Consider the following 22,382-nt stretch of genomic DNA (forward strand, 5'->3'; position numbering starts at 1 on the left):
TGTGATGAGAATCTCTTGTTCCACCACATCTCAAAGGTGNCATAAAGGGATGGACACGGTCAGCAACAATACTCAGGTAGGCTGTGGTGTTTAAACCATGCTCACTTGGTACTAAGGGGCCCAAAGTGTGCCAAGAAAATATCCCCCACACCATTACACCACCACCACCGGCCTTAAGCGTTTGTGAGTGAAAATTCCATTAGATCAGCAGTTTCTGAAATACAAAATCCAGCCCTTCTGGCACCAACAAAGTCACTTAAACCACCTTTCTTCCCCACTCTGATGTTCAGTTTGAACCTAAATGCACTGTGCTGCTGCTATGTGAGTGTGTACTGTTGTATACAATATATGTTTGTAGTTCCGCTGTCCTGTGAGAACCCTGTGTCTCTAAAAAGTCAACTTTTTATGGTGTCAGTAAATCGGCCCAGTTTCAGCTTTGTGAGGATGCAGCTTTAACAGTAGGACCATTTTCTTAACTCATAAGAGAATACAAAAAAATCAACACATCTGGGGATGCATGGTTTTCACTGGACAGAAAGGGTATAACAAATTGTAATCTGAAAAGTAACTTAAACTGTCAGACAAAATGTTACCTTGTGGGGTAAAAATTCAGTATGTACCTCTGAGATGTAGTGGAGTAGAAGTCTGAAGTAGCATATGATGAAAATACTCATGTAAAGTAGTTACATCCGTTGACATCCCAACACTGCTGAATACTTCCTCCACAAACACAAAGTTTGAGGTAAAACAGCGACACTCTGTGGAGAGACGCGGTACTGCACGTGACGTTTGGCAGCTCAGTGACGACGTAGCTGTTTACAGAGACATTTTTACGTCAACACGTGTGCAGGCTTGCAGCGTCAGTAGAGCTCAACTAAGGACGTGAATGTTTGCATGCTCTCAGGGTAAAGGAACAAAAAACGGAGGGAGTTGACGTCCCCTTCGTACACTGATGTTTTCAAACTAGGATCCATCGAGCTACGAGGACTCTACATCCACCATGAAGAAGACGTAGCAGGAGGGCCTTCTTCTCCTTCTTTTGGCGATCTGACTCAGAAAGTTAGCACAACACAAGGCTAAAGTTGCTGGTTGAAACACAGATGCACCACAGCGTAGATTTCTGAGTTAAGGAGACATGATTTTCAGGAAATTTCAAGCAGGAACCTGCAGGGCATGGCTGTGTCGGGTGAGCCGTTTTCTGTTACTACAGCTGTAGTGTGGACGTGTTGGTTTATATCCCTTCATACAGAGCAGTCATTATGGCAGCGCGGCTGTTAGACGAGCAACAGGCAGCTGATAATGCTGCCACAATCATATCTTGCACACTTCCTATTTTTTGATACGCCCTAGTCGTGCCCTGCTGTGGCACTGTGCTGACATGCAGAGTTACTGCACCCGCACTGTGGTTACATCTTAAATGTTTTAGTTTGTGTATGTGTGTAATAAACAAACACATTTCTCTCCGTCTCTCTCCAGGTTTCGTTGAGGCAGGAGCTGTGTTTCTCCTCCTCCTCAACCGTGCCCCCACAGCCTGTGCCCCCTCTGGCCCAGACCCTGCAGGGTTACCTGACTGCCCTGGAGCCCTTGCTGCCCCCGGAGGAGCTCAGTCACACCCGCAGGATGGTGCAGGAGTTCGGCAGGCCAGGAGGCCTCGGCTCGCGGCTACAGGACGGGCTGGAGAAGAGAGCCAGACTCACCAAGAACTGGGTCAGTGTCAGTGTGGGAACTGTGACAGATGTTAGACATGGATATGGGTGTGTTTTATGACAGCACAGATGGAGCTGCTGTGGTGTGTTCAAGGCACCCATAGGTGGGTGTAGTGGTAATGTTTTATGTCAATATGTCAGGCTTAACAAAACTCAGTAAAGCTGCACAATAAGAGCATTGCAACACTAAAAAATGTATTATAAACTGTCAGGTTTGTAAGCAAAGATTTAATTATATACAAGAGCAACAGAATAACATTTAAAAAGCATAAAATACATCCAGTGAAAAGGTAAAACATCAGTTCAGAAAAGCGAGGGAATATACAGGAAGTAATTTTGAAAAATGTGTTTAAAAATGTTTTATATACATAAATATATTAAAGCATTATCATCCTGATCTACATTAAAATGCACATGTGTACAGTCCTGGGACCAAGGTTATTATAATTAAATAAACTATGTTGGTGCATCTGTTTCTTGAGACTGGGGTGTGTACATGACTGCGGGTCAGTTCCCTTCACAAAGTGTTATGTTTGTATTTTAATATCTGTTCTGAACGTATTAAATCTTACCCCTGACAAATACCCACTGTATTATAACAAAAACTAAACCTAAAACCTGAAAACTAAAAAACTAAACAAAAACTAAATATTTTTAAAACAATACAGACTACAGTGAAACTGAACTGGACTAAAAAACAAAGATTAAAAAAGACATACAAATAAAAAATAATGACAAATACAAAGCTATAATAACTCTACCTGGGACACGTGTAATACTCTTATTTTATTCATGTAAATGTAGTAATTTATGAGAAAATGTAGAGCACAATAATCGCTATTTTTTAAATAACATGTTGTTGCTGGACCAATTTCCACCCGGCTTCATGTAAACCTTTAACACATTTCGGAGATGTTTTGCTAACTAGTAAATGAATAAATGGAGCTGAACACACAACGTTCTTATAATAGATAAGTGTTTACAGTGAATGAACAAAGTTTTTATTATTGCCTTATACATATAACTCGACCCAGCCCGCATGGACCCACAAGACACCATAAATTCCTACAATATAAAAGTTTTAAAGCTGTCATTTACAATCAGTCTTTCCGAAACCAAATGTTACATGTATATATGTTTATTGAATATCATTGTGTGTGTGTGTGTGTGTGTGTGTGTGTGTGTATAGATCTCACCCTGGTGGACGCAATGGGCATACTTGGAGAGCAGACAGCCGCTGCCCGTGCACTCGAACCCAGCCATCTCTCTGCCCAGGAGAGATTATAATGGCTGGAAGAGCCAGCTAGTGTGAGTCAGCAACAGCATGTACACACTACAGCAACACTGGTGCAGCAGAGGGGAAACTAGCAGCTGCTTTAATGACAACCAAAATAAAAAAAATTATAGTTTTCCTCTTACCTGTAGTGCTGTTTATCAGTCTAGATTGTTTCGGTGTGAGTTGCTGTGTGTTGAGATATATATCGGCCGTAGAAATGTCTGTTTTTTTTATATATATATATATAATGGAACTAGATGGCACTCAACATGTGGTGCTCAAAGCACGAAANGATATATATCGGCCGTAGAAATGTCTGTTTTTTTTTTATATATATATATAATGGAACTAGATGGCACTCAACATGTGGTGCTCAAAGCATGAAAAAATACATTTGAGCAACTCAACAGTTCCTTCCTCTGTGTAGTGATATGGTTGGCGGATGTACTTTGGTAGAAAGAAAATGGTTCCTACGTGAAACTGCTCACAAGGTCTGTGGATTATCTTGAGTAACTGGGTCATGATCTCTGGAAAGAGACATTGCTGCAGGGCATCGGTGGCTTAGTGCAGGGGCAGGCGTCCCGTGTACAAAGGCTCTGATATCTCCAACACTCACACCAAAACAATCTAGGTTGATAAATAGCAGGTAAGACGAAAAACATGTATTTTTGATTTTGTGGTGAACTGTCCCTTTAAGCTGATTTGATTAGTCAGCTAATTTCATTATCAGCGTCATGATCGAGTGAAGATGATTAAAGTTGATCATTTGTATTTAAGTGTTAGTTAAACACGTCCAAGTAGACGAAATCTGTGTGTATTTTAGTGCTGTGTCTTTGTTTCCAGTGACGACACTCAGTCAGGATGTTGGCCTTAAACCTGATCCTAATACACACACCTGTTTGTTTTTATAACCCTCTGTTATCATTACAACCTTATAACCTGGTTACCTGCTCCTCTGTGAGCTGAGGGAACTCTGTAGCTTTCAAGTGTAGATAAAGATACCTATATGAAATGAGAAAATGATTTGTTATCAAGCTGAAAGTGTGGTCATGTCTCTGAGACTCTTGCAGGTCACCACTGTGATGATTCACTGCTTTAGGTGTAATTTGACACCTGTTGCAGATGTTAATGAATATGAACTGTTTGTGTTGTATAGTGATGAATGTCCACCTGTGCATGCTGAAAAGTGAAGCACATAATAAAACAACATGTTTGTGTTCACTCAGGTTTGCATCCAAACTGATCGCAGCCGTTCTGGACTTCAAGGCCAAAATCAACACGTAAGTTTGACTGTCACATTAATAAAGCAGTTGATTATACAAGAACAGTGGTGAAAGAAGTACTCAGATTACTTACATCAGTAAAATGAGTAATACCACAGTGTAAAAGTCCATTTATAATTCTACTTAGGTGAAAGTGCAGATGAATTATCAGCAAAATGTACTTGAAATAATAACAGTATTTGTCATATTACTTAAGTCACCCATTTTATAGTGTTACAGTTGTTACAGGATTATTGTCATTTATGTATAAATGTATGAGTGGCTTTGTTGTAGTTGGTCGATGTTGAGCTGATTTTAACTGTTGTGTTAAGTGTTAGGCTGCAAAAACTCAATCTTAGAAAGAAAATTCTGTCTATGATTAACTTCTAAAAGATTGTTTTTATGGGGGGAAAGCAATTTTATGGAGTGTACCTTTAGATTTTGTTTTACGTAAAATGTTTATGTATATACTGTACATGTACATATGCGTATGCACAGAAAAAAAGGAGGAGCCACAACGACTTAAGGCTGCAACTTACTCGTCTGCAAATCTTTCACTCTTCCATCTTCACCTCATGTGTACCCTTCCCCATGTACTAGTTTAACACATCTATCTATACACATACACACATATATTCACCCACATCTCACATCTATACAGCCCACTAACATATCTGTACTTCCACCTAAATCTGTCAGCAATTTTTGTGTTTAGCTTTTTGACGTATCCCCATCACACAACCTGTAAAGATATTTACTATATGCATTAGAACTGAGGGAGCTTACATTTCTACTGTTCCCAGAGTCTGCTTGTATGTGGGTTATAAATGTAATCCATTCATTCCAACTTTGATAGAAATGGTTCTTTTGGATCCTCAAAGAGAAAGTCTATTCCTTACCAATCTTCCAAAGTTGGTGGTCCTGGATTTAGCCACTTTCTAGAGATTGAGTCTTTACTTGTTGCCAAAAGGGCCTGCAGCAGCTTTGTGTCCCTCCTCTGTTTCAAAAACAAAACATGACCCAGATAGAGTCTCCAAGTTCAGGGGGATTTGAATCTTTAAGATAAACTATGCAGGATTTTCATAAAAAAAACAAATGTATAGACTCCAACATGAGTAATTCCTCTCAATCATCACTTATGGCCCACTAGAAGTTTAATTTATGGGCTTGTACCCCCACAGCGCTCAGGTGAGGTCTAGGCTTTATTAAAAGGTGTTGACCGGGTACCATAAGCAGCAGGCATCCAAGAGACACAGCAGCAAAAAAATAGGCAAATATAGAGAAGCGAAAAACCAAATGAGAGTGAATCTAAGGTTGGCTTTTCCTTCCACCTTTCCTGGCGAGCGTTTTTACAAACAATAACCGACAATCCTGCATACTATACATTTAAATGCCAGGGCAGCAAGAATATTTAGGTGCATTTTCTATTTAAACTAACTTAATTTTAGAAACAGGTTCAAAGTAAAAGTAAATAAATCTCAATTTCAGGCGGAAATCACTTGATAACAGAGAGATTTTGTTTTGACTGAACAAGCCATCGTGTTCCAGAGTCTCATCACGTGTTTCATATCAAAAATATTCTGCAAAATATGGAAAATAACTAGTAACAACAAAAGTCGGATAAGGTAATGGAATAAATAGTACAATATTTCACTCTGAAATATAGTGTACTAGAAAGTATAAAGTGCCATAAAATGAAAATACCCATGTAAAATACCTAAAATATGTGCCTAAATATAGTCCTCAAGTAAATGTACTTAGTTTATAGTGTACAGGACACCTCTGTATTTTGTCAGTGTTACAGCTCTGCAGGATAAATACAGTGAGTATTAGTATTCAGTTTATACAAGCAAATGAAACCAGCTGCTTGTAATTATCTGCTGCAGTCATTAGAGGCAGTTATTGACTATGAACTGTTGTCAACCTTTGTTCACATGCGACAGTAACTTGTGTTACAGTCACTTTCACTAGCTTCTTTTTTAGTGCTTTATCCTTTCGCCTGGTTGGCATCTAAATCTGTGTCTGAATGTATTTGCCAACACTGTAACAGTATCTGTGCAAAGCCAGCTGCTCACTACTGAAACGTCTCTGTCACGTATGCTCTTTTTACCCCGGGTGACATATACAACTATAACTATAAAGGTCTTAAGTCTGTTTACAGCAGCAGTATATGGACAGGATATTTATGATTTTCTCATCTAAAAGTATGTTACTGTGTGATTCCCTCTCTTCTGGCCTTTAATCAGACTAAACTGAAGTATTGTTGGCTGACTTTTGTTTTCCCCGGAGCACTTTTTTGTATTTCCCCCCCCCCCCTTTGTTTGTTTCTATAGCCAGACATCTGAACAGTCTGTTCCACCACATGCACATACAACAGTATCTGAATGTAACTAATTACATTTACTTGAATGCTTCTTCTCCACTAAGTTATAGAGGAAAATATATTTCTGTTTATTCCACAAGATGTATTTTAAAGCTAGTGTTACTTTGCAGAATGAGATTTTACTTACAAAACAGTAACAGTCAAACATAAGTTTAAAATGTCAACAGCTCCTGAACTGCGGTCAAACTGTCAAACTAGGCAGCGCTGATCAAATACATTTTACACAAACACATTTTAGTGTACTGTTTAGCTGTAAAATGAGAAAGTTTGCTCCGGCCGGTGGGCAGTGCTTAATGAGCTTGTCACAAGCTTTCTCTGTTTACAGCTAAACTGTACACTAAAATGTGTTTCTGAAAACATTTTAGATGAGAAATAGGCAATGCAGTGACAGAGTCTTGATTTGCATTTGATCAGCGCTGCCTGGTTGGACAGTCTGACCACAAATCAGGGGCTACTGACATGATCGGCTGCACCACGGTCTGATTCTAGACCTTGAAGTACTGATTCTAGATATTTCTTTTCAGAGTTACCAACTGTAGCTGTAACTGGTCAACAGTATAAAAAAGTTAAAATCACCTCCACCTCTAACAATTACAACATTAAATACTTTCAGTAATAATAATACAATAATATGACCTTCAGCAATGTATTTACATTTACTCTGACAGTCCTTTTACTCAAGAACTCTACTTAAAAGAAAACTTCACCGCCCAAATAAGCATTTGTATATTAATTACTCACCCTGTGTAAAACTGAATTGTTAAAAGTTTTTTTTCTCACATGCCTCCACAGTGAATAAAGAATCCAAAAAATGGAGAAAATCCTTGATGAATTGGACCATAGGGAATCACGTTTCACAACAGCCAAACCATATCACAACATCCGTTTACAAACTCTCACATGACTCATGCAGTGTAGTCCAAGTCTCATTCATCCAGTTGTACACTCAGTACTTCCCCCATTAACTTCAATTCATCAAGAATTCTCCACATTTTTAAATTATGCGTTCACGGTGAAAACATGCAAGAATTACATTATCTACATTTATTTGACAAAAAAACGACATAATAATAGATAATTGAATATTAACATTAAGGCACATCATCTGTGTGCTTCTCTCTCTCAGCGGCCAGCTGCCGGTGGAGTACATGCGAGGGAAGCCTCTGTGCATGGAGCTCTATCCGCTCCTCTTCTCCTCCTGCAGGATCCCTGGCCCCAAACACGACTACGTCGCCCACTATGGCCGCTCCCGACGCATGCCGACTCACATCACCGTCGTCAGGAACTACCAGGTGGGATGTGCTGACAACAGATGAAGGTGTCGGATCTGGTTTTTTTTCTTTTCCTTGTAGAACTGCAAGTTATACGACATTGCTGGCATGTTGAGTCTTGTGCAGTCACACCTATGTTTTTTTTTCTTTCTTTTCTTTTTTCTTTTTTACTGTGCTACCTGTTTATTGGTTTCTAAAGAACTAAACCAGACACACCATGCTTTGAGAACAGAAGTCACAAGAAGCTCTGTCATTGGACAGATTTTTGGCAGCAGTAGGTCAGAAAGAAGAATCAAAACAAATCTGATCAATTTTAACTGAAGATAAACCTCACTGACTTCTATATGCGCTTCACCTATATTTGACCCTCGCTTGTCATCATGTCAGATAAAAATTATAATAATGGTATTTTAATAATTGATTATTCTGCCTGTTATTTTACTGATCAGTTGTTTGGTCTATACAGTGTCAAGTAGTGAAAAAAACTAGAGAAAAGCAGCAGATAATCAACTAGTTGTTGCAGCCCTGGACCCAAATAAGACTGCAAATACTGCGTTAATGAATTTATCTTAGTAACACAATTTCCCTAAGCCTGAATTGACATCTTAAAAATAGCTTGTTTTGTCTTAATAGTATATCAGAATAGTTGCTAATTGTGTCTGAAAAGTGTCAGCAGATCACCTAGTGTTCAGTTTGAGTTAGCAGCAGCAGCAGCAGCAGCGGTGGTGCATATGTCCGTGTGGGAGGTGATTGTGAAAGAGAAAACCCCCACTGACTTATGAATCTCTACAAATATGCTGACTGTGAACACAACACACCCTGAGAGACTCTATCTGAGAAAAGCACGTAAGCAGGAAACACAACGTACTGTGTGGGGGACAGTTTAGGTCAGGTGACACCAAACCAACACAGAAAGCTTTCTCTCATCAAATCATCCAGAGAGGACAGACGTAACAAAGATGATCTCCTCGTGCCAAATTCTTCCAGTTCTTCCAGCTGGAGGTTTACAACAGCGACGGCTCTCGGATGACGGAGAGTCAGATCCACAGCCAGCTGCTGAGGATCAGGTCTCAGTCCTGGAAGACGGATAAAGAGCCGATGGGCATCCTGACCAGCGAGCACCGTCACACCTGGGGAGCGGCCTACAACCGGCTGCTGAGAGGTAAATCACAGAGATGTTAGGGTCTTCATCAGGTCCAGTTTTGCAAACCCGCACCCGCAAAGCTCAGTACCAGAACCAACCCATTACCCATAATTATCTCCAAGCGGCTTGCAACTTGACCACTGATTAAACACACGGTTTTGCCGTTACGCCAGTTTGCGTAATATACTGTCCTGTTCAGATATGCAAAGCCCTCATTCAGTCAGCTTCCACATGTTGACGAAATGCAAAGTGACACAAAGATAAGTCGGATAAGTCTGAGTCAGGTCAGCTGATTCTCAGCTCTGGAGTGATACTTTGTTAAACACCCTCAACATATTTTATCAGTCTGCTGCATGATACAGATCAGGCAGAAGCTGCTCGGTGTCCACACGGTCAGCTTGGGTACTTTTTTTTTCTCACCTGCTGCCTGCCTACGTTTTAAACATTTTTACCTGTGCCCATACACATGAATGTAAATATATTTTCGACCTGTTAGACAGCTTATTTGAGGGTTACCAGACCCGGTGCAGGACTCTGGAAGACATACATGCCATACTTTCATTTTGCCAAAAACTATACCTTTTATTAAAGATATACTATGCAGGATTTTCCTTTAAAAACAAAAACAATGTATGTACTCATACAGAAGTAATGCTTCTCAAATCATCACTTATGACTTAGTAGAAGGGTGTGATGTTGTATTTATCTGCAGAGACTCCGCCCTCTGCCCTGGGTTCTTAACTTTTCTCTGTGTTCAGGACGTGTGTATAGGCCTGTAGCCCCGCAGCGCTCAGGTGAGGTCAGGGCTGTATTACCTGTATAACCAACAATTCTGCATAGTATATGTTTAAATCCCCTCAAAGTCTTCACTTTTATACAAGTCTGGAGGGACATAGATGTGAACTGCAGCTGCCAAACAGAAACATGTTGAATGCGAAAAAACCAACCAGTTACACATCAAATAATTTTCTTCATGTTCACGCTGGGCTCACTGCACACTGTCTTCAGAGTGTGATATTCACAACAGCATAGCTTGTGAGTTTAGATCTTGGATGTCGGAGCTTCCCTAAATGCACCATCAGCGAAGCGTTTTCAAAATTCTCTTCTCTGCATCGACAGATCCACTGAAAGGAATGCACAAAGAATGCTGATTTATTGATCACTGTGGTGGATTGATTACCTACCTCAGGCATGTTGTAGGCATCTAAAATAGTTTGCTTGCACCACGCTGAAATGAGCTGGATATCAGTCTGAAACTTATGGTATGCTTTGGTCAGAAGTGTTGCACAGTGTGTGTGATTTATATGAATTGGCTAATATCAGCAATGCTATTATTGAAAAGTATGTAAATGTTAGGAAAGACATGCTTCAGGCCAACATAGGACCACAACAAGACTTTTAAGTAAGATAAATGTCGTCAAAGCTTGTAGGTTTTTTGGCACAGTGATAATTTTCTATGAGACATGGCTTAATTGGATCCTAAAATCTTAAATATGTGGTTTGCTTTTATGTTTTTATTTATTTTTTTCCCCCTTTTTCAGGGTGACTGCAGGTCACTAAAAAGTCTGAACTGTCTTAAATTGTTTTTGTTTGTTTTTTGTTCAAATAATAGGCCTTTAAAGTCATTAAATGTTCTTATATTTGAATTGTGAACTCTTAATTGCCTTCAACATTTTATCTTTTTTTTTTTTTCATTTTATACAAAACTCAGTCTGAAATTTGGTTAAAAATGATCTTGACAAGGCCTTAAAAACCATAGTGATAAACTGTAGACACCCTGTTGTTGTTTCTTCTCTCTGTGACTCAGATAAACTAAACAAGGAATCAGTACGGATGATAGAGACGGGACTTTTCTCCTTGTGTCTGGATTCTCCGGTCATGAGGATATCTGATGAAAAGTACGCATGCACATCTCTCACACACACAAACACACACGCTTCCTACTCTAATTCTTTGTCTCCATTCTCTGTCTCAAAATCCACACTCAGGTATTTCTGTGTTTGCTAAATACGTTACGCAATCCTGTGAGTGTGTGTCCAGATATCATTGTGCTGTCTGTTGACATTTGGTTCTTAAGCAACAACGTGCATTTGTCACTTCCTCCATCTGATATGTCAGCGTAGTTGCTGCTTGTTGGCAGCTTTGTATTGGCAGACTGTTACACACTCAGATTTTTAATGTCTATCTTAAATAATTTTGCAGTGTTGGAAGAAGAATTTAGATATTATAGTACTGCATCATATCAACAGCTTATCATATGTTATTTTATGTAAAAAGTAACTACATGTGTCAAATAAATGTTGTGGAGTAACAATATTTCCTTCTGAAATGTAGTGAAGTAGAAGTATAAAGTAGTACACAATGGAAATGCACTACTTGAGTAATCGTATTAACCACTTGTCATTTGACTATTATGTTTGTTAGTGTGCTGATTTGTTTGTTCCATTCTTGACTGACAGGTATGCCAGCCGTAAGGCAGCGCAGATTCTGCACGGAGGCGGGACGTTCTCCAACAGCGGCAACCGCTGGTTTGATAAAACACTGCAGGTGAGCAGCAGCAACATTCATCTATTAAAAAGGGAAAGACTAACTGATGCAGTCTTTACAGCCGCTAACTGTTTGCTGTGTGTTTGTTTGAGTAGTTCGTGGTGGGCGAGGACGGCTCCTGGGGTCTTCTGTATGAACCAGCCACAGCGGAGGGTCCACCCATCGCAACACTGCTGCACCACATCCTCGAGTACTGGTGAGATAAAGGAGAGGCCTCATCATATCCTGATGCACTGTGGTGTTTCTGAGACACTTCAAACACACGACTTTAGCTGGATTCAGTGAGGATTAGTTTACTTATAAGGAGGAAAATATAACAGCATTTATATACAAGGACACCACATGTTCCTGTCTCTGTACATCCCACAGCATATAAACTGTGCATGGACTTTTTTTTCTCACAGTTTTGTTTACTGAAATCTTTAGGGCAGTGTCTAAGTTTCAATATCCATTTCCAGATAAAAATATGTATAGGCAATAACTCTATACATGATAATAGAAGAGTGATAATGAAAAATTAAGTAAAAAAAACAATAAAAAGTGTATTATTATTATTATTATTATTATTATTACACAAAAATAAGAATAATAAAAAATAAAAATACAATTTACAGCAAAAAATTAAAAATTTAAGTTAAGGGAGAAAATGAACAATACCATACTTAATAATACATAATGTATACTTAAAGTTACAATGTGTAATTTACGAGGTTGTTTATTAGCAAATATCAACTATTACTTTCATAAATATATATTTACTAAAGTGTAATGCAATTCACATACAAATGGAAGCTTTCTCATAGGCTTAGAATGATTTCTCTATATATACACAGGCAGGGCATGGTCTGCTGGGGGCTGCCCTCTTGCGTCGCCATATTTGAATACAGCGGCCGAAAGGGATATACGTGCTTCGCCTTTCGCGTTTACCTAGAACTTGCCGTCACTGGAGACAAAGAAGGTGAAGATCAATCCGGGGCGCTTCTGCGTGAACCTGCTCTGTACTTTTATGATTCTGTCGCACTTTAAATGGAGGATCACACACATGTTTTGCCCCGTAAGAGGGAAACAACGCCACCAAATAAAAGAAAAAGATCAGATAAGCGAGGACGGGACAAAATGCGAGTGAATATCGGCGTTGCTTATTCCAGGTGGAAAGAACTTCTGTGGAAGAACACTCTGGAGACGCATATATTATACTTGTACCAACCTATATTTGCCGCACTGTGCCGTGACTATCACATAAAACATGTTATTTTAGCATTACTGTGCTAATGTTTGCTCATGTTACCAAAACAATTAGAAATAAAACACTCCTAACATAACGTTATATCTCACAGATAACCTATATCTCACTGGTAGGCTATAACATATTGTAGCGCCCGCCAGGATGTGTGTAAAGGATGATGCAGTTATTCGGCGGGGGTGAGCGAGTGAGCACAAGTGAGCCCTGCAATCTAGAATTTGACCGCTGATGTCACTGTTACTCACCATTTTTACTCACTGAGGCTTTAAGCTAACATTTAGCTAACATTTCCTATAACAGAGACAATGTATGAATACATATTTATGTACATACCCCACTTACACAAGAGGAAACAAGAGAAACAATATAACAGACGTGTCAGACAGGCCCATCACATGTCAGTACTGTAACATGGTTGAAGGAGGAGTCTTAGCCCCCGATCACACAGAAAGAATTTTAGCAGCTGGAGGCGCCTTTATGTAATTGTTTTTTATAAGAATGACGCTTTTTGCTCTTGGTTTTTGCACTGCGACATGCCTCGCATTTCTGCGCAATAGGCGCCTGGTGTTTTTGCCAGAGCGCTCTGAACTTTTTGAGTTGAACTCGAACTCAGTGCAGAAAAATGCCCCACGTCATCTCTTTTTTCGTCATATTTTTTTCCCTTCGTTCAATCTGACGATTTAAGAGGTGGGCCCTCTGTGATGGTCTCGACAACGAGAAACTGGTAGTAGCGGTTTCTGGATACCCAGAGCTATACGGCCAGACGATAGACAGCAGGTTGTCAAACTTCCCTCCAAGTCATACTAAAATATGCCTGGAAACGGCCATCATCGAGGGGAAGCTCCCATGATCCACCCTCTTTTTTAGGGTCTTGTTTACCCACACAGATCTCCATTTCCCTGTGCCCAACAAACTATTTGCTGACAGCCTCTTGCCCTCAAACACAACTACACCAAGTCCCTTCTGCCTGAACATTTTAGGAACTAGATACTTATTACTGTGGGGAAAAAAAGATAGACTGATTACACAGGGAGGAAGGAAGGTTAGTGTAAGGACATGATGGGTTGGTTGCCTGGCAACAATAAGAAGGTGCAGCAAGCTTTTTTTTTTTTTTTACCAGTGGCATTAAATGTAAAAAAAAAGAAAAGAAAAAGGGGGGCAGTGGTGTGCGCCTCGCCATTTTCATCCTGCAACACACCTTCTGTGTGATCATGGCCTAAGAAATCAGTATTGGGGAACTGTAATTTATCTACCACCATGAAAAAAGACCAAGTGTTCTCCTAAATCTGTTTGATGAGCCTCTCAGTGTACACCTAATTTATTTCAATTTAGCTGGGACAAATTTGTATGAGAATTTTTATCTTTTATTTGTAAAAATTATTCCTAGCATTTCATTATTTTTTGTGTGCAGCTTTCCCCTTGTTTGGATTTTCTTTTCCTTTCCTTGACCCCAGTCAGATCTGGACACTTTTAATATACATGACAGTTCTGTTAAATTTCCAAGAATGTACTGCTAAAGCCAAACTCTGCTTTAACTACTAAGCCCTGATTGTTACCAGAATAGAGATGAGTTTATAACTTTGCTTGTCTGTGTGTGTGGCTTTGTAGTACTTACAACCTGCAGGGCTGGTTAAGACTCTCACAATCTCTTTGTCTTGTTTTGTTTTTTAGTAGCCAGTAGCAGGGCAACCAAAGTGGAGCAGGTTAAATTTAGACTCTGCTGACATGAATGTAATGTTCACTTGTCTGAAGGCTTTAATTGTGTCCTGTTGAAGCCATACTCTGTTAAACTCTATCATAAATCTTCATTGTTACAGTGACCTCTATATTTACCTTGTCTTTGCCTTTTGAGACTGACACAGAGCGACGCTCTGTGTGCAGTGAGACACTCATAAGTTTACCTGACAAGTTTCCACATTCATTTGGCAGATGCTTTTGTTACATTTTTTTGTTTCATTATAACATGATGGAAAATGATTTTGTGTTTTCTTGACTGCAGTGAGAAACCAGACCCAAAGAGAGCGCCGCTGATCCCTCTACCGATGCCAAAGAAGCTTTACTTTCACATAGGCCGAGAGATAAAGAGGGACATAGAGAACGCCAAGCAGAACCTGGATATGTAAGCCTCTCACTCATTCTCCTGGTGTTGAAGTGTAAAGGTAGAGTCTCTAAAGAGCGCTCGTCATGATAAGAGAAGAATGGCCTGGCTGCCCAGTGTAAGCTACATGTTTGCTTTTGCCTTAGAATCTAACCAACCTTTAATGAACCTGGCCACGGGAGTGTAAACATATTTATCTCCTCTGTGTGAACGTAACCTTGACGAAACAAAAAGCCTGTCTTTGGCATGAATGACTTTGTAGAAGTCGTTATTGTGATTCAGGCCTTTTCCACAGACCTTTATGCACTGTGATTATATAGTTTTTTCTCAGCTGAAAACACCAGGCGTTCCTTAGGAAATGGCCGGCTGGGAACGCTTTAAAGAGCTTTGGAGGCGCAGCGTTTGTGTTAAACATTTGGGTTATTCGTCTGGCCATCCATCTGTACGTACATCCTTGGACACCTGGAGGAAATTTCGTCAAATTTTGCACAAATTTTCACTTCATGTTAGTGGTCAAAGATCACAAAATCATGAGCCCTTTTTAGATATGAATTGTGCAAATTTGCAGGAAAGCCCAATCAGTGTTTTTTCAGCATTGGCAGTATAAAAACAAAATCAGGGAGTGCAGCAAAATGCCGCCTACCTACTTTTGTTTATACAGAATGTGCCTTTTTCGGGGCAATGGGGGGCGTGAGCAAGTGACAAAACGTGTAGCTCAGCATGTGACGTAAACAGTGATGTGGGAGGGAAGCTGCGGCTGGTCATCTTTACAGTGTCTGTCAGGTTTGCGTTTCCCTCTTGCTACTAGCTGCTCATTCCTGCTATCAGCTGTTTCCTTTTTATCCACTGTCAGTGGGTCGCACGTGTGGCGTCATCAACAGCTCCTCCCACAAGTCATCAACAGCCCCTCCCGCTGCGGAAGGCCACCTCGGTCTTTTAAACTAAAAGGGTTCCACCAATATGTCTACCCTACGAGGCGGAAAATTGGGCACCTCGGATCAACTTGCCAATCCGGCTCTGTGTGTCTAAACGCTCGCAGCTTGCCGGCAAAACGGCCCGACATTTGCTGAAAATCTCAGGGGCTCATGTTTATGACCATTTCATTTCCAATTTCAAGAATTCATGCACTAACTGTGACAAAATTTCACACAAATGTTTAATAGGATAAAATAATGAAGTGATGACATTTTGTATCCATAAGGTCAAAGGTCAGCTTCACTGTGACATCATAATGTTTTCTGGCCATTACTCAACACCGTGACTTATGAGCAGTAGGCGAGACATTTGGTCAGATACTGAATTAGTGACACTAATCTTGGGTGCCCCCCACTGTGCTTATTGCAGTAACATCCATAACTGGAGCATTGTAAACTGTCATGGCTACATGAGTCTGACCAGACATGGTCAAATTGTAAATGCAACTTGACAAGTTCGCAGAGGCGTTTAACTGTGAGGTAGTAATTCTACCTTCAGCCGAGACGCTTTGGTTGTGTCTGGTTGCTATGATACTGAATATCTGCAGAGGTAAAAATTTCAGCACAAGGTACAGGACATGCTCTGGATGAAGGGGAGGCCGGAGTACGTAAAGAGAGAGGAGAGATCTGCTGGTCTGTGTGGGTACACGAGAGGAAATATAATATGTATTTTTATATATATATATATATATATATAAATATATCTTTACAGCATATTAATATTTCCCCTCTGTTGTTGTTGTTCAGTATTTGTGCATGTAAGATGTGATGGCTGGTCTTTGTGGCATTTGCCCCGCCCCTCTTTCACTGAGATTGGATAGCTGTGTAAATTTTGACTAGCGGCTGCAACGTTTTACCCACAGCTTAACATTAGTCAACTCAGGTGACTAGAAAAAAAACCAGCAAATGTGCAGCCGTCAGCGCAGAATAGACACTTAGCGCCTTATCACGCTGCTGATGTTTGAAGTTTGTAGTGTATGTATTTACAGCCAGCATTTATCATTACGTGTGTACTTGTGTGATGTGATGAAACCCTCTATTCACAGAAGAAAGCCATGAGATTTGGACAAAAGCTCCAGAAAAAGCAAGCTAAATGAACCTTGAATGTGGAATACGTTTTGAAATAATAACCTTTTTTTAAATTTCCTGCAGACTGATCAACGACCTCGACGTGAACGTGTTTAACTTCAAGAAGTTTGGAAAGGATCTCCCCAAGCAGCACAACCTGAGTCCAAACTCCTTCATCCAGGTGGCCCTGCAGCTCGCCTACTACAGGTCAGATACAGTGAAACGTAAAGTTTTTGTCTTATTGTTCGCATCATGAGAAAAATCACCTTCAGAGACTCTCACGTTGTTTTTGTCTTCTATTTTTGAATTTCCTCATCCTGCCTGCCCAGTTTCACATCTCTCAGAGTAGTAAACTTTATTGTCCCTCCAGAGCAGGTGATTTGTCTCACTCACAGGACAATAAACACAGTAGAAATAATGTACAAAATAGTCCAAGAACAAGTCAAATTATTTATAGAGCACAGTTAAAGACAACAAAGGTTGACCAAAGTATTCACAGAGGAAAAAATACACTTCATAAATGAGTAAAAAGTGAAACAGACAGTAAAAAACATATCATAAATGATCAACAATACAGTTAATATGTGCAAATGTTAACACAACTTATAAGTAGTAAAATCTCCTAGCATTTACATGATGGAAAATGTTATTTTCTCTCTAAACCTAAAGATGGATGTCAACACTGGGAAAAAATGGTACGATATGTCAAACATCTGAGATCTGACTTTGTTAAGATGATGCATTAAAGGAACATCATTAATCTCTTATTTTTGTTCTCATTGTATTTTGTCCAAATATCTCACTAAAGCATTTTGTTTATTTTATTTTACTTGACCTCTCTGGATGTGTATAGTAATGTTATGGCTCCTTTTTCATAGCCATCCCTTGAAAAAGAAAATTATGAGTCAGTCTAAAAATGTTATATATATATATATCCATTTGTATTGACTGTGGCAGTGATAACAATGAATTTCAAAATAAAACAAACAAAAGGCAACTACAAAAAAGTACCATCATGAATATTTTAATGAGCTGAAGATGCTATATGAAGTGGTTTGCGCATTACGTGTCAAAAATCAGACTCCTTCATGTAGTCATAACTCAGTGACATAATTTCTGAACACACAGACATGATACACATACTTTTTAGATTCAGTACACTGTCTCCATTTATGTTCTTCGTGAATAAATGTCCATAGATCTGCTTGGAAATCACAGAAAAAAGACGCTCCTCGTAACTCCTCAGAACTTGCCTAAGAATCACGACATTTTCCAGTTTTCCAGTGTTAAAGTAATTTAGTGAAAGTTGTCTGTTCATCCATGGGTACACTCACTGCAAACAGGAAGTGATAATAGCTAATTCAACATAATTTTAATGGTGACAGATTAACGAATATCAGCTAAAAAAAAAAACCAATTTACTGACTCCAAGGCAGGCAGGCAGGCAGGCAGGCAGGCAGGCAGGCTGGCTCCAATTAGCAGCTCACTCCAATTAGCAGCATGAACAAATTAATGTACTATCAAAGTACTTCCTGTTTACATCCACCAAAGCATTATGGGAACTACAGCTCAAGAATTTACAGTAGTGAAGAAGCTGATGAATAAATAATTAAAATAATGTATTCAGAGTGGAGACCAAACCCTTATTTAAATCTTTTCACATTGGTGAGAATTAACAAGTAAGACTGAAGACTGACATTATCAGTTTGTGTTTTTGGATTTCACTTCTTTTTGTTCTTTTTTTTCTAGAGTTCACAACGAGGTCTGTGTTGCCTGCGACATCGCCTCTCAGAGGATGTTCCGAGGAGGACGGACCGAGTATATCCGCTCGCCCACAAATGAGACACTCAAGTTCATCCTTGCCTTCGATGATCCGTCTGTATCGGTGAGAAACACCGGTGAATTGATTTAAGCTTGTTTGGTTTGAGATGATGTACGTAATAGGGAGGACAAATAATCACAGCGTGTTTTATTTGTTTTATTTCTCAGCGGGAAGCAAAGATTCAACTGTTCAGAGAAGCCGTTGATGCCTACACAGCTCTGACTCAGCAGGTAAATAACAAATCACCTCTCATCTGTCATCTGTGATTTACTGATAAACACTTTTCTTATAGTTGTGTTTTCTGCTCTGTTCAGGTACTCAGAGGATACGGCATAGACCACCACCTGCTGGGGCTCAAACTGCAGGCCATCGAGGAAGGAATGAGCATCCCCAAAATCTTCATGGACACAGCTTACGGCCTTGCAACACACTGGAAACTGCGGACAGGACAGGTGTGTGTCTGTGTGTGTACGTGTGACTTTGTCGGTTTGTTGCACAGTAGATATTGACAGTCCCGTGACACAGCAGGAAGTGGGAATTTTGTTTTTGTTTCTTTTATAATGCTGCAAATATATAAAATGGAATTTTTGGTAGGTCATCAGCAGGTTTCCTGTTCTGGAACATGTGATGTTCTCTTAATGAGGCACATTTACTGCCAACAAAATGCAATCAGGGAGTTTCCAGCAATCAGCTGCCAATCTTATGCTTTCTTCAAATGATGACAGTCAGGTTGTATGATTCACCCACTGTAAACCTACCAGCTGATTTCTTTCTTGACAGCAGGAGCTCATGTGGATTTTATGGTCCTCGTTATATAAATCACATTTTGTGTTGTTATCCCCTTTACAATGTAGCTAGCTGCTGTATATGGCTTGAGATTTATTCATCTGGTGATTCACTCTGGATTCATCGTGCTTGATCAAAGTCAACTCTTACACCTTATTTTGCTTTTTCACACTTTATTCAGTCTAGATGTGTAATTTACATACAGTGCAATCAGTATTAGTAAAATAAGGACAGGAGTTTATAAACTAAGCACAAAAAGTAAGGAAATTTGTGTTTGGTAGATTATTTCTTTGTTGTAACAATGCTTCTTGGCAATAAATCTTATACCGTTGGAAAGCCTGTTTATTTCCCCTTTAAATGGTGCCACATTTGTAAGGAACATGCATTTGTGGGATGAGCAGCAGAGCTGAGTATGTGGGTTGCACCCATGAAAAGAATCAGGCACCTGATTGTCAGCACCTGGGGGTACCAGAAGCTCAAAACTAGAGTCAATAGCAACAGCAGTAGGTAGAGATTTGGCAAATTTTTCATGGGCGCAACCCACATACTCAGCTCTGCTGCTCATCCCACAAATGCATGTTCCTTACAAATGTGGCACCATTTAAAAGGGAAATAAACAGGCTTTCCAATGGTATAAGATACATTGCCAAGAAGCATTGTTACAACAAAGAAATAATCTACCTGTCTGCTTTGATGTGATGTAGAGGTCTTTACCTGTCCATAATGATGTACCTGAACTTTAATGGACCCAGGAAACTCGTTCCGAGATACAGTTGGGTCTATTTTTTGGACCCGGCAATTAAAATGCTACTAAGAATGCCGTTCTGCTGAAAACATTCATCATGTCAGATACAACATACTGTTCTTACCCATCTGTGATATGAGTTTTTTTTCTTTTACACATCTTAATTGTCAAAAATTATCGACTTCATGTCCATATATATTGTACGATATTGCCTGTTATGTTCCTATGCGTGTTTGTTTACTTAAGGATGTCACCAATATGTTAGTCAACATGATGCCAGAATAAACAGCAGGGATTTCTGGACCATTATAAAACTTGGGCGCAGCATTTAACGCCGGGTTCACACTGGATGCAGAAGCACCCCAATTTGTCAACTGTCACCCATTCGCCTGGCTGTCGGTCTACTGTAACTTTCTCTCTTTTAAAACATTACCTCATGTGGATCCTCTCTTGCTCCCTCAGGTGCCTGCGAACACTGACAGCGTGATGTGTTTCGGACCCCTCGTTCCTGACGGTTACGCCATTTGCTACAACCCCCAGGCAGACCACGTCCACTTCTCCATCACCGCCTTCAACTGCTGCGAGGAGACGCACGCAGAGACTCTAGCTCTCACCCTTAAGAACACTTTGTGTCAGCTACAGGAGCTCCTGCAGCCTACTGTGTAGAGCTGCTGCTGTCCGACGGGATAAACCCACTCTTCTAAAAAAAAACACTGATTTTGTTAAAACAACATTTTGTAGAAGTCTTGATGAGGCTTATTTTGGATGTTTTGCATACAACGCTTCACTTGAGCGGTTTAATCTGAGTAACTTTTTGAGGACTGACCACAGTGTCTTTGAGGTGCTTCTGATGTCTTTTTTTAAAAAAAAGCTTTTGATGAAGCAATAAATCGCTTCCTTTTTCTAGCAAGAGCTGAGCAAGCTGCATTATATATGCTACAGGGGGTGCATGTAAAAGGTGTCTCATGCTATGATCTGTCAAAGCATAACAAAGAACCTAACACTCCATCATTAATCAGAACAAGCCAAATCATTTGTGTTTAGCCTCAACGCACTCCTTTTACAAGCCATGACACAACCAGTACCCTCTGTTGAGCAACATGTGTTGCAGCCATGCCATCAAAGTAAAGTGACAAATGTTTAATCAAGTGTGTATGGAAACCATTTTTTGGGTTAACAATTCAGTTTGAAATGGACCAAAAGCCAGACAGCAGATTATTAATGGTGACAGTGTAAAGAAGTGACAGGTTTTGTTCCTTTTGAGTCGAGCGACCTGAACTTCAGTATGTATTTACTGTAAGGTAAATGAAAGTGAAAAGGCATCGGCCCCCTCCTTGCTGGGACGTGTTGTTCTCCCTTTAACCCGTAGGACTGGTTATTAAAGCCTGCTATCATATGACTCCCAGTGTAAATTCCTTGTGTGTGTGTGTGTGTGTGAGAGAGAGAGAATATGACAGTGATTTGGAAAGGCGGAGCCGTTTATTTTGACTAGTGTGCGTGTGTTTTGGCATCCCTGCAAATTATTTTGACTAGTGTGCGTGTGTTTTGGCATCCCTGCAAAAATCAGTGAGCTATTTCAGCTATGCAGTAAACCAGAAGAAGTTGTGCTAATCTTTTACTCGTCTCGCATCACTTACATTGAAATTTCATGAAGAAGATATACTTTAATGGCCAGTAGTAACGAGAAATGATTACAAAAACCCTGTTTACATAAACAACAGGGGTGTCAAACTCATTTTAATTCACAGGCCACATACAGCCCAATTCAGTCTCAGATGGGCCAGACCAATAAAACCATCGCACAATAACCTGTAAGTAACGTAACATTTGCTCCAATATTTTCCCTTTTTGGTGTAAAGAAGTACAAGTATGTTCTGTAGACGTTCATCCTTGTACAACACAGATGAATAGCCTGAGATGTCTTAAAAATAAGTGCAATTTTAACAGTATGTCAGTTTTTCCACATTCAGTCAGTCGACTTGTCGCTGTCATTACATGTGCATTTATCTTTACATTTACTGATACAGATTCGCTTGAACTGAAGCTGCTGGTTGACA

General features: G+C 39.8%; 1 protein-coding gene across 1 annotated transcript; it reads left to right on the top strand.

Annotated features, from left to right (window-relative positions):
* The first annotated feature begins 834 nt into the window (after positions 1-834).
* Positions 835-21,724, top strand: cratb (carnitine O-acetyltransferase b). The gene is made up of 15 exons (XM_050034356.1): positions 835-1,186; positions 1,477-1,707; positions 2,896-3,014; positions 4,209-4,262; positions 7,754-7,919; positions 8,886-9,060; positions 10,850-10,940; positions 11,502-11,589; positions 11,685-11,785; positions 14,832-14,951; positions 17,057-17,179; positions 18,722-18,857; positions 18,962-19,024; positions 19,109-19,246; positions 20,788-21,724. The coding sequence occupies exons 1-15, from the start codon at positions 1,136-1,138 to the stop codon at positions 20,989-20,991; spliced, it is 1,860 nt and encodes a 619-aa protein (XP_049890313.1). The 5' UTR covers positions 835-1,135; the 3' UTR covers positions 20,992-21,724.
* Positions 21,725-22,382: the final 658 nt, after the last annotated feature.

The sequence above is a fragment of the Epinephelus moara genome, chromosome 22 (genome assembly GCF_006386435.1).
Source record: "Epinephelus moara isolate mb chromosome 22, YSFRI_EMoa_1.0, whole genome shotgun sequence".
NCBI lineage: Eukaryota > Metazoa > Chordata > Actinopteri > Perciformes > Serranidae > Epinephelus > Epinephelus moara.

What these genes read in the sequence shown, in the direction of transcription:
- cratb (XM_050034356.1), top strand. Translation starts at nt 1,136, where the DNA reads ATGATTTTCAGGAAATTTCAAGCAGGAACCTGCAGGGCATGGCTGTGT. An exon ending in GCAGGGCATGGCTGTGTCGG is followed by an intron (nt 1,187 to 1,476) that starts GTGAGCCGTTTT and finishes GTCTCTCTCCAG; the next exon opens with GTTTCGTTGAGGCAGGAGCT. An exon ending in ACACAGCTCTGACTCAGCAG is followed by an intron (nt 19,025 to 19,108) that starts GTAAATAACAAA and finishes TGCTCTGTTCAG; the next exon opens with GTACTCAGAGGATACGGCAT.